Source organism: Ochotona princeps, chromosome 5 (assembly GCF_030435755.1).
Source record: "Ochotona princeps isolate mOchPri1 chromosome 5, mOchPri1.hap1, whole genome shotgun sequence".
In the NCBI taxonomy this organism is placed as follows: Eukaryota; Metazoa; Chordata; class Mammalia; order Lagomorpha; family Ochotonidae; genus Ochotona; species Ochotona princeps.
This window is the reverse complement of record NC_080836.1, coordinates 60,962,434-60,975,238: the sequence shown is the minus strand read 5'-3', so window position 1 is coordinate 60,975,238 and position 12,805 is coordinate 60,962,434. Positions and strand designations below refer to the sequence as shown.

Sequence of the window (12,805 nt, the reverse complement as noted above, 5' to 3'; positions counted from 1 at the left end):
AGATGAAATGTTTCCCCTGGGTTATTTTCAGTTCTCGTATCAAAACTTAATTGGTTGTACATTCGTGGACTCTGATCTGGGGTTTCTATTCTGTTCCATTGATTTTCTCTGTTTATGTACCAGTACAAGACTGTTTTGATGACCATGACTCTGTAGCATGTCTTGAGGTCTGGAATTGTGATTCTTCCAGCTTGATTTTTATGCTTCAGGATAGCTCTGGTTATTCTTGGTTTCTTCTGCTTCCAGAAAACTTTTGTATCATCTTTTCTGAGAAGAATGTTGTGGAGATTTTGATTGGGATCACAATGAATCTGTATATTATTTTTGGTAATACAGATATGTTGATGATGTTGATCTCTCCAATCCAGAAACATGGTATTTCTTCATCTTTTAAGGTTTTCTTCTATTCTTTTTCTTAATGTTTTATAATTTTCATTATAGAGGTCTTCCCTGTCTTTGGTTATGTTAATTTCAAGGTATTTAAGATTCCTCTCTGCTATTTTAAAAGGGACTGTACTTATAATTTCTTCTCAGCCATGGAGTTATTTGTGTATACCAGTTCCATTAATTTATGTTCATTAATTTTGTATTCTGCTGTACTTTCAAATTCTCTTATGAATTGCAATATTGTTTTGATTGATTGAATCTTTTGGTTCACCTAGGTAGAGAGTCATGTCTTCTGCAAACAGGGGTAACTCCTCAGCTCCAAAAGTTTTTGTTTTTATTATTGATTTCCTCACTGACTCATAGGTTACAGAGCAGCATCGTTTGCTTCAGGAAGGTCTTTGATTTTCTTTCTCTTTTCTTCAGTGACACATTGATCATACATTAACATTTTATTTAACTTCATGTTGTGTAAAATTTTTATTTTTCTTTCTGTTGTATTTTTTATGGCTTTTCATTCAAGGAGAGGTATAGTAACTGTGTAGCAGAGACTATCACATACAAATGTGAAGATATAATGCAGTGTGCATCTCTACTTACAAATCAGAGATGGACTTCCAATGAAACTGTCGAATATTTTGGCAATAGGATGATGGATTCTCTGTCATTGTTCATGCCTACAATGTCAGGATACACTTAAATAGCAGAATGACAGACGTATGACTGATTGTGAAGGACTATATAGTATTGTAATGATATGGTAGAAATCAGTGAAGGAGGGGTAGGAATTTGGGGGAAAGGTTAGGGAAATCTTTCAATAGTAAAATAAGTAAATAAATTTTTAAAAATAAAAAAAGATGAAGTAAATGACCTAAAGCAAATGCATTCCAGCTGATTTTATTCCTTGCCTGGTTTTTGTTCATTCTTTATTTCAGTTGTCTGAGAATGAAAAGAAGACAATAATAGCACTAATAATTAGACACTGTAAGCATGCATAGATATAAACGTATAGCTTAAAAGCACTCTCAGCCTTAGAATATGGTATACTTAAACATCTTTACATGTTTTCTTTTTCAGTAGGGTAGATGCCCGGATGCACATTCACCAAAATTATTCTAATATCCCTTTGTTTAATAAGTTTTCCTTGTCACATCTGTTTTGCAACTCACGGTTTCTACTTAGTTTAATATGCAGGATGTGTCCCAGGAAGACAAGTGCCTGCTGACAGCTGCGAATGCTGTTCCACTTGCTCAAGGAAGCTTCACTGCTTTACTCCTTAGAGCTGCTTGCTTTTCCTAAGGCGTTTGTCCTCAGTCTGATAGCAGTTGTCATGTCACATGCTAGGCATTTCCTCTTTTCTGAAACACATGACTCTGCAAAAGTTAACTGAAAAATGAGATACTTAGGTGTCACTGAAATAGAAACTGAGGAGTTTTCTCAGAACACAATGGAGAGAAAGTGCAATAACTACTTCATCATAAACATCTGCTTTAATTATGAAGCTAAGTGAATAAATATATGTCATTTTAGGCTAACAGATAAAAATTTCATCGTTTCAAAATAGGTCTCTAAGTACATCCTCCCGTTTTTTGTTTGTTTGTTTGACGTAATTGTAAAGGGGGTCCAAATAAAAATCTCATATCCCAGCTTCTGTACAGGAAAAGATGGGATATATCATTGAAGGGTCTTCATTCTGTTTCTGGAAAACAATCATTTTGGAGATACTGTACATCAATTACAAAATTTGTGGACTAAAATGAATATATCTTTTAATATTACTTTTCCACAAAAGTTTTGAACCTTCTCTCGTACCAGTGGGTGCACACAAAAATTCAAATCTACAATGTGACTTTAATTTCTCGCTTACATAGGGGATGTTGCAGGACAGCATGCGCCATTCCCTGTTCCTCCAGGAAAATCTGATCCAGCTGGAATGACTTAGAAAGTTGAAGGTGTTAGTAAAGATCACATAGCCACTTTCTGAGAAGGCCAAGATTTACCAGATATCAATGTAATCTATCCTAACTCAGCATGATTGACTTGGAAACTTGGATCAAATTTTACTCATCCCTTAGCAAAAAATGTGTCAGTTGGGTTCTTTATTTAGGATGGACATTTTGAAAATATTGATGGCAGATCTTCACTCTCCTCCCAAGTCAGTAAAATATATTTAAACATAAAAAATAGAGGAGACTTTACAATAAATGGTGAAAGGTAAGGTAAAATTCATTTATTAATATGTTGAGTGTTGATTGAAACTATATCACATGGCCAATGAGGAATTTTAGAATGTTGTTTTAGCATCCCTTTACCTAAATGGGAAAGTGCTGTTAGATAAGTAGCATTGTAGAATATTCATTTAGCTAAAACACTTTACGCTTTCATACTACTCAGATGTGATATGTGCAACAGGGGTCACTTTGTTTTAATTGGTGCCCTGCTATTTCAGGATGATGGCCTTATCACTGTGATATACATGGAGCACGCCAATGGCAGGTGACTAATGGGTCTTGTCATCTACAATATATTATGAGGCTCAATGTTTCAAAGAGTGTTGCAGCGAAGCCATTGTAGTTCTGTTAATGTTGTAAGTAGGCAGTACAAGCAGAGTTGAAACTAGCAATCCTGCCACATACATTGATTTCTCTCCTTTTGTAACTTAAATAGCATGTAGTCCTCTGCCATAATGACAGTGACATGCAGTAATTCAGTGCAGGCACTAAAGAGCAAATGCTTTACAGAGCTGCAGACTATTTTCAACTTGTCATCTGGACATGAAAGCATCCACAGACCTTGGCTGAAGCATATGTGCCTCTTGGTGCTCTTAGCACACTCCTCTCTAACAGTAAGAGTAGAAGAAGTATAGTTGGTTTGCATCTGATTCCTTCGGAACTTATAGTCCACTCCCCTCCCTTTATGTCATTACTATGCATGCCTCTGTTTGCAATCCATACTGGTTCATGAAATGATATGAGGACATTGCATTTTAAAGTAAATCTACCTGAGCATCTCTCCAGGTGCTAATACAACTACAATTTAGATGAGAATGCTGTCTTGATTGGGCAGAACCTAGGGATCAGAAAAACCTTCTTGGTACCCATGTTCCTGTTGGGAAGAGTGGCATGATTCAGCTCTGTTCCATCTGACGTCTTAATAAATCATTTACAAAAATTCATGATTTGAACATCATTTTTTCTGAGTTAGAATTTTCACTTGACACAAATGACTTCTCCTTTGACATATACTGAATGAGCTTAGGAGGAAACCAGCTCAAAATTTGATCATTAATACAAAAAAGACATGTATTTCAGTTAAGTGTGACAGTGTGTTTTCTCTTTCTTCCTAAACTATTTTGCAGTGTAGACTTAATAATTAAGGTTGTAGTGAAGCAATAAATAAGTAGAGCTCACAAACAATGTACTGTTCATGTGAGGCCTGGATTAGAATGAAAACAGGAAATATATTTATAGTTAAATTTTGACAACTGGAGGATGATAATTTCAAATATATGAGCTAATTTATAATTAAATTCTATCATGAAATGTAATTTTCTTACTATTGCAGATTCATATCCTGTATTACCCTAGTGAATACTGAGTGCTGCATTTTGTAAAATCAGTTAAATCTTTCAGTCCACAGTCAGTAACACACACACACACACACACATGTAGTCTAAGAACTTTTTTCTAAGAAACAATTTCTTCCTAATAGAACTGTAGGTTTCTGAGTACACAAACATCAGCTTAACTTAAATTGCTATTCATTTCATAACGCTTAAGTCCTAGTCCCTTTGGGGACAATGGAGGCTTAGTCACATTTCACCCTGTAATAAAGACCATTAGTAAAGTCACTTTCTTCCTTTTAATGAGCCACAATTAAATGTGTATGTAGGGCCCGGCGCAATAGTGTAGTGGTTAAAGTCCTCGCCTTGCACGTGCCGGGATCCCATATGGGTGCCAGTTCTAATCCCAGCAGTCCTGCTTCCCATCCAGCTCCCTGCTTGTGGCCTGGGAAAGCAGTGAGGCTGGCCCAAAGCTTTGGGACGCTGCACCCGTGTGGTAGACCCAGAAGAAGCTCCTAGCTCCCGGCTTTGGATTGGCTCAACTCCAGCCATTGTGGCTGCTTGTGGAGTGAACCATCGGAGGGAAGATCTTCTTCTCTGTCTCTTCTCCTCTCTGTATATCTGGCTTTCCAATAAAAATAAATAAATCTTTTTAAAAATGTGTGTGTTAACATAGAATTGCTTGCTGTATCCACTTCCTTCTATTCTGAAAATCATTTATGCTTTAGCCAGCACACTGTGAGGCATTTATCTTTAAATTGCAATCAGTAAAGATATCTTAGCTATCATTTTCCAAATTTAATGCCTTTAAACAGTGTAGGTAGCAAATAGGTTCATTGAAAGACCTTAAAACCCTCTTATCATATATTTTATTGCATGACAAGAATTTGATTTTCAACTTTCTTTGAAACTTTACTAAACAATGGCCACTAACTGCATTTCATGGAAACTACAGCAGAAAGGATAGATAATTTTCCTAGGACTCCACAGAGATTTAAAATCAAGATTGCCTGATTTCAAAGTCTCTTTGCACTACTCTCTGCTATCTTGTTGTCCTGCAATGCTATGAAATTCATTTCAAAAAATATATTAAGTTTGTGTTATGCACCAAATATCATAATAGGCTCTGGAAAGGGAGCAAAGATTAACCAGACCATGTTTTTCACAACTATGAAAGTCATAAGTTTTTCCTGCCTACATTTTTTACTCAAAAAACTATACTGGTTAATTCCTGCCTTGTATACAAATCCAAACACATCAGCTCTATAAAAAGCTGTCCATCACCTCTCACCATACCTCCCAATCCTTTTCAGTTTTCCTTTACTAGATTATTCAGCACAATTGTACTTTCAAAATGCTATTTCAGTACAAGGCCCTATAGTAATCAACATGCATTCCTCTCCCCACAACTTTTCATCAGTCTTTGTTCACTCTCTGTCAAGAGCTAAAGAGTAAGATCCACATAATTTTGGATCCTCCATTGTTAACATGAAACACTATCTATAGTGTTGTCCAATGGAACTTTTAAGATAGAATGACTTTGTGAAAATGTGGTTACTGTGGCTGGTAAAATGAACTTAATTGTACTTATTTTTAATTTAAATTGTCACATGTGGTTATCACATTGTATAACATATAAAAGTGTCTTATAAAATGTGGGTAATGAATAGACTATTTAATTGCTTCTAGTAATATGTGATAGGAGAATTTCATTAAACCTATAAAATGTGGGTAATGAATAAACTATTTAATTGCTTCTAGTAATATATGATAGGAGAATTTCATTAAACCATCAGTTGGTAATAGCAAGATGGTTCTAGATTTTAAATGAATGCATTTATGCTTTCCATGATTATGGGTAAGTTTAATTGCAAAATCATATATTCATTTTGAATAGAAAACTGGGTAAGTTCTCAGAAACTCTTCCAATTTTAAATATAAAAATGTACAACTTTTCTAATGAGAAAAATGAATATATTCTGCTTTTAAATAAAAAATTCTCAAAGTAGGGTATTCTACAAAACATAGGCAAAGATATTTTGGTGATATATGAACTATATGTTAATGATTAAAATATAGTTATTTTAAAAGAACTCAAAACGATAAGGCTATGAATTCAAAATTCAGTCAAGTCCATTTTCTTTTTTTTTTTAAAGATTTATTTATTTATTTTTTATTACAAAGTCAGATATATAGAGAGGAGGAATGACAGAGGGGAAGATCTTCCATCCAATGATTCACTCCCCAAGTGAGCTCAACGGCCGGTGCTGTGCTGATCCGAAGCCAGGAACCAGGAACCTCTTCCGGGTCTCCCACATGGGTGCAGGGTCCCAAAGCATTGGGCCATCCTCTACTGCTTTCCCAGGCCACAAGCAGGGAGCTGAATGGGAAGTGGAGCTGCCGGGATTAGAACCAGAGCCCAAGTGGGATTCCAGGGCGTTGAAGGCGAGGACTTTAGCTGCTAGGCCACGCCGCTGGGCCCAAGTCCATTTTCTAAGTCATAAACATTTACTCATTGTTTGGTTACCAAAGATAATCATTGGCTTCATAAAGTGTCCTTTATATATAATAAATAAAGGTGAAAAAAGAAGAAAAGAAAATATAAAATTTTAAGGGACAGCTTGTGTTGTAGTATGTAAAATCAACACCTGCCGTGCCTGCCTTCCATATGGGCACAGGTTTGAATCCATACTACTCCACTTTGAATCTAGGCTCCTGTTAATGCACTTGGTAAAAGCCACAGAAGATGATCCCACTGCTTGGGTTCTGCCATCCAGATTGGAGATCCAGATGAAGCTGCTGGGTCCTGCTGCGCTCTGGTCCAGTTCTGATCATTGGTGCCATCTTGGGAGTTCACCCATGAATGGAAGATCTGTATCTCCCTCTCTCTGACTTTCAAATAAATAAATAAATCTAGAAAAGGAAACATTTAAAAACCTTATATGATTAAGTGTATTGTGGAGTGAAAGAGCTTCCATGTTTCTAAATATGATGAACTCTTTTTAATTGTTCATTTTCTTTTCTTCACCAGCACTGGCTCAATGAACTGGAAATTTTAGCAATGGTCTTTGCTGCAGCCATTCATGATTATGAACATACAGGGACCACAAACAACTTTCATATTCAGACTAGGTAAGCTGGATAAAGTATTTACTCACACAAGCTAACCTTTGAAACAGATTTTGTTACTGCTTTTATTTATTTTAAAAGAATAAATAGCAAGCAACACTCTAGTAATAGGTTTGTTGAATTTAGGGGAAATTTTCTTAAGCTGCAAGCATGCCAATGAGTTATTTTTTCCAAGAATCTTCCATATTTTGTGCTGCATGTTTAACGGTTTAAGGGACATAGGAAGTTTAAGATAATTCCTCTCTGCCCAGAACTTAGACTGTGAGCTATCACACAAGTCAGACTTGTCTTATAATATGTAATTTAAAGCACTGAATCTGTGTCATCATTGCATTTTGAAAACAATAGAACTGGACTCAAAAATAAGCACAAAAATAAAAGAAAGCTCATTTTTAGGACAGCATAAAGTACTAAATATAAAATAATTGCATCGGTGTGGTGGATTTGCTGAAATTGAGGTACCAATATGAATATATTTTATTAGCTGATATCCATAGTATGTATAGGGTGTATTCTTTGTATCAAAGGTCCTATGAGTTTTGACAAGGGTGTTTGGCACATACCAATAACACTGCTATAGGCATATATGTGCAAGATTTTGTGTTGTTGGTTCATTTGAATTTCCTTTAGCTATAAGAACTGATTTTCCAGAAATATGGAGTTGTTGTGTTGGTATGGAATGTTTATAAATATTGTACTAAAATATTATTAACACTTGAGTACTTAAGGGACCTTAGGGTGACTAAAGTAAAAAACCATCTCATCTAAGACTTCCAGTCTAGGAAAAAAAGAAAGAGCTGTTAAAGAAGGGCACCAAAAAGAAAGATCTCCAGAAAAATTGATCAGTCAATGTGCACATAATCTGGTAATGGCAGGTGTAAATCTGAGAAGCTGGAACAAGGAGCACTCATTCCCAGTCCAATTACTGACACAATCTTGCTCCCACAACCATCCAGACACATCATGGCTCATTGAAACAGTGAGGGTTGAAGTGCAAGCAAGGCAATGCTGGGGAAGGCCTTCTGTCTGTCATTGGAACGGAGGAAATCCCATCTGTCAGAAGGACTTCAAGGGAAAGAAGCTTGCAAATTAGTTGGTATGGTAGCACTGTTATCTCATATTCTCCTAGTCACACAGTAGGGGGAGTTGTGCTTTCATTTAAATTAAGCATCATAGGAGCTTTTGGCTATTCAAGTCTTCTTTCTTCCACTGAATCCATAAAGAGAAAGATCTCAATGAAAGATGGCTCATTACTGAGCTGGAATCTGCACAGACCCTCATAGGAGTTGGTGAAGTGATATGTTACGTGAGTACTTCTTCACTTCTCACTCTGAGAAATGCAGGCAGTAGTTGTTGGATTTTCCAGAGCCTTTTCAGATCACCACTTGTAGCTTTTTCTTTGGTGCTAATTTTCAGTTGCATGATGAGTCCTAGATTATGGTTGATCTGGGTTGTGGTGAAGGAAATAAAAGGTGAAGATAGGGAAAAAAGAATAAGGAATGGAAAGAGTAGCAGGAAAGGGGTAAAGGGGTAAAATGAATTTTTTCTTACATTGAGAAATTACATAAGAAGACAAAAATGCCTTACATGTCACTTATTTTCTTATACATTACTTAATAGCCTATTGTTGAATGAATGAATTCTACATGAATTTGAAAATTCTGTGAGCATAGATGTTGCAACCAAATGTAGCAATATGACATACTGTTTTCCCCCCCAAATTCTCCATTGCTTCTTCACATCTTGTGAAAGCATAAACAAGGTTACAAGTCACTGGTATCCACTGTATTTCATATTATTCACTGTTATTTAATTTTATAGTGCTTTTATAATAGAGATATTTATTGAATATAGTAAAATAACTGAAAAGTAATTCTGAACAAAGAGCAGGGCTGGATTTGAGTTCAACACAGATATAATAATTTATGTGATTCTTGAAAGTGTAAACGAAGGGAAATAATTTCCTCTTTGTGAAAAGAAAATGTCGAGCTGCACGTTACCATGGTTACTGAATGTTGCTTTGAGTCTTGTTCTTTTCTTAGCAGAGACCATCTCAGACATTAAGACCATGCTGTATTCTCAGCATTCTGATTGTATTTATGGGGGGGCATGTGATTGGGGGAGGGGAACCATGTATGCTTTGCTATGACTGAATCTGGTTCAAAAAACAAATCTTTGCTTGTTTCTGAAAGGAAATATTGGTCGTCTTTGAAGATACTGTCTTGTAATAACCCAGACAGAACTGATATGACTCTATTTTAAAGGTGTATGGGATGAACAATGTTATTGGGGGGAAAAATCAGCTTTTCCCATGATTTCAATAGTGATTGGAAATCCACATGGTATTTTATACTGACAAGATCTATTTAATTATTTCATATGTGCTTTCTAGTTCTGCTTCCTGTGGACTACTGAGATTAAAGGGAAGTCTATTTTGGAAATAAAAGTAATAGCTAAATGTGTATGCCAACCCACCTAAGCAACAATGCTAGAAACAAAGAAGAAGGAATTATTGTTGTGCTTGATTAATTATGTTGGATTAATAATAAAGCTTGATTTAACTGGCATACTTCCAGATACAAATCCTGGTTGCTGCAGGAGATACCACACTTTTTGGTCACTTTATTAGAAAAAAAAGTTTTGTTATGCCTATTTAAGGGCTACAACATGATGTGACTGGAAGCATGAATAAAATGGTTAGTAGTGTGAAGCAAATGAACATATCTATCATCTTAGTTATGTATTTTTGTTGTTTTGTTGTAACTGTACTTTATTTTCTTCTCTATTCTTCAACAAACATTCAGTTGGCATGGAAAGTACTAGGTTATAACTAAGATTCCACCAACACAAAGTCCAAAACAATAAGTTTTGCTAGAGGAAGTTTTATACAAAGGGAAGGACAATGAGAGAAGTCTGAATATGGAGATGGCAGCAAAGTGCATTCTTGTTTTGCCTTTTGCTGCCTGCTGACAACTTGCCTAGTTAAACAAATGGGCTTGTGTTTTGAACATAGTGTTTTCTTCCATTCTACGTTTGCAAAGTGATCTGGCAACCCAAGAGGAAACAGCAAAAAGGGGCAAAGGCTGCGTTTTACACTGATGATTATGGTTGGGATACCTCAGACAACATGAGAATACCAAAAGCACTCATGCAGCTTTAAGTTAAAATAATCAAATTACATGAAAATACACATAGAAAAATAATAACATTGCTTTGAATTCATCATTGTAAAAGTACTTTGTAAATTGCACACCCATTTTAAGGTTTGTTTAAAAAATCGGTTTCTTCATTGAAACTTAAGATAAAAATATCTATAACATAACATTATAAGAGATAATGACAAGAGTCTCAAGGTTTTCAACATCTTCTCTACCTCATACCTAAAGTAATATTATTCCAAAGCAATGTTAGCCCATCAGGAATAGACATAAGGGATTCTTATTCCTTCTTTGACTTAATGAGACTGGGTTAATTTCTTACTCCTTACTATAACTAGATGCTCTCACTGTTATCTGCAGTGTAAATGGAAAGGAAAAAGCATATACATATTTAAACTGTGATAGCAAATAGAAAGGGAAGTACCATGACCAAGAAAGATTTATCTCTAGCATTATTTAATTAATGTAATTAATAAAAGAACACCTAAGATTGCATAGTGTTTTGGGAGCAGGTATTTCTCACAGTTCTGGAGGATGGAAAGCACTGCTGAGTGTCCTGCATTCTTACAGGATAGCAAGAATCAGCCAGGGGGAGACTGAGAAGCTGAGTATGAACCTGCCCTCATGAGTCTGTTTGCTAATGGGATTAATCTACCTAGGAGGGAGTGGCCCTTGTAACTAACATAATAATTCAATTAATAAATTATCACTTCAGGCTAAACACAAATCACATGATAATATTGATAAACACAGGAAGAAAACTTGAAAACTCCAGCATGCGTTCTTGCTTAAAAAAATTATCAGTCAGCTAGGAACGCAGAGTTAGCTCCTAGAATGGAATAGTTGCTACCAGGGTTGGGGGTTCCTAGTGTTAGTTAGGGAGACATTAGTCAAAGAATACAGAATTTCAGTCTGAAAGAAATAAGTTCAAGAGATCTAGTATATAGAATGGTACTATACTTAACAATGAGGTGTTATTGAAAATTATTAGAAGTGTATTTGTAAGCATTTCTATACATGCAAATGATAACACGTTAGCTTGATTTGGCTTTTGACAATGTATACATCTTTGACAGCATCTATACATAATTTATAACATGTATTTGTTCACTTTAAGAGTAAATAATAAAACAAAAACAATATTTTCACAAAACCTACAGCTAACGTCATACTTAAAATTTCCCACTCAGTTTAAGAACAAGGCAAGACCCTCCCTGTCACTTCGGGATATTAGACATCACCGTGAAAGTCCTATAGAGCAACACAAGAGTGGAGGGGCAACACATATTTGGAAGGAAAGGCTGAAATTATCCTTTCTATGTTTGATATGATCCTCTGTGTATAAAAACTGCAGCAATCAAAATACGTTTCCAAAACTAATACGTGGTTATGGCAGGGTTGCAGGACACAAGGTTAACAGCAATGAACAAGTAGAATTTGAAGCTGAAAACACAATATTTTTTTAATTAGTACCTCTAGAATGAAATCCTTAAGTTTAATTTACAAATATGCTCAGCTCTATAGTAGGAAAATTTAACAATTTTAATAAAATAATAAATCCAGAAATATTTTGTAGTCATGGAAAGATGAAACAAAACATACAGATAAAAGATGCATAATGCTTTATTGACCCATACAGTTGATGAAATCTCAATCAAAATCTTAGCAACTCATATTAAGTGTGTTGACAAAAGGGTTCTAAATGGTGGACAGACCAAAGACCCAACATAATTGTGCAAGGTTAGAACACTGAATGTTGCCTAATGTCACAGCTTACACTGAAGCAGTAACAGTAGAAGAGGAAAGGCTGGTGATAGCATGTTCACTTTTGTAGTCTGAGCATTCTATCACGTGATTCATGTGGCAATGCAAAAAGAAAATCTCACCAGCACTTGGACAGTGTGGTCTCAAGGACTGTGAGAAACATCAGTTCCCTATCAACTACCCAGTCCTAGATATTCTGTTAGAACAGTCTAAAAGGTACAGAGACACAGACCCTACAACCCTCACAAAAATTAACTCTGCAAAGATCACAAAGCTAGAGGTATCACAGAAGAACATAAAATACTTCAGAGAAAATCTAGTTGGCCTTGGATTTGGCAGTGATTTTTAAGATTTATTTTTAAAGATTTGTTTATTTTTACTGGAAAGCCAGATATGTAGAGAAACAGAGAATAAGAGAAAGATCTTCCATCCTCTGGTTCACTCCCCAAATGGCCTCAGTGGCCAAAGCTGAGCTGATCCCAAACTAGGAGCCAGGATCTTCTTCCAAATCTCCCACGTGAGCACAGGGTCCCAAGACTTTGGGCCATCCTTCACTACTTGCCCAGGCCACAGGCAGGGAGTTCAATGGGAAGTTGGGTTGCCAGGACACAAAGCAGCACGAACGTGGAATCCTGGCACTTGCAAGGTGAGGATTTAGTCATTGAGCCTTTGCACTAAACTGTGGCAGTAACTTTTAAAATATGTTACCAACGGCTCACTTTGTGAAAGAAAAAATTGGTAAGCTAAATTCCATTAAGATTAAAACTTATTCTGCTGTAAGCTATTGAAAGAGGGAAGAGATAAGACA

At 35.9% G+C, this 12,805-nt stretch overlaps 1 protein-coding gene across 3 annotated transcripts in view; it reads left to right on the top strand.

Moving 5' to 3' along the window:
- PDE1A (phosphodiesterase 1A) overlaps positions 1 to 12,805 on the top strand; it is a 224,180-nt gene that overhangs the window by 166,723 nt on the left and 44,652 nt on the right. For all 3 annotated transcript variants that reach the window (XM_058664694.1, XM_058664695.1, XM_058664696.1), the window contains exon 7: positions 6,978 to 7,078. In XM_058664694.1, the coding sequence (XP_058520677.1) occupies positions 6,978 to 7,078 (101 nt within the window). The remainder of the gene's footprint in view (positions 1 to 6,977; positions 7,079 to 12,805) is intronic.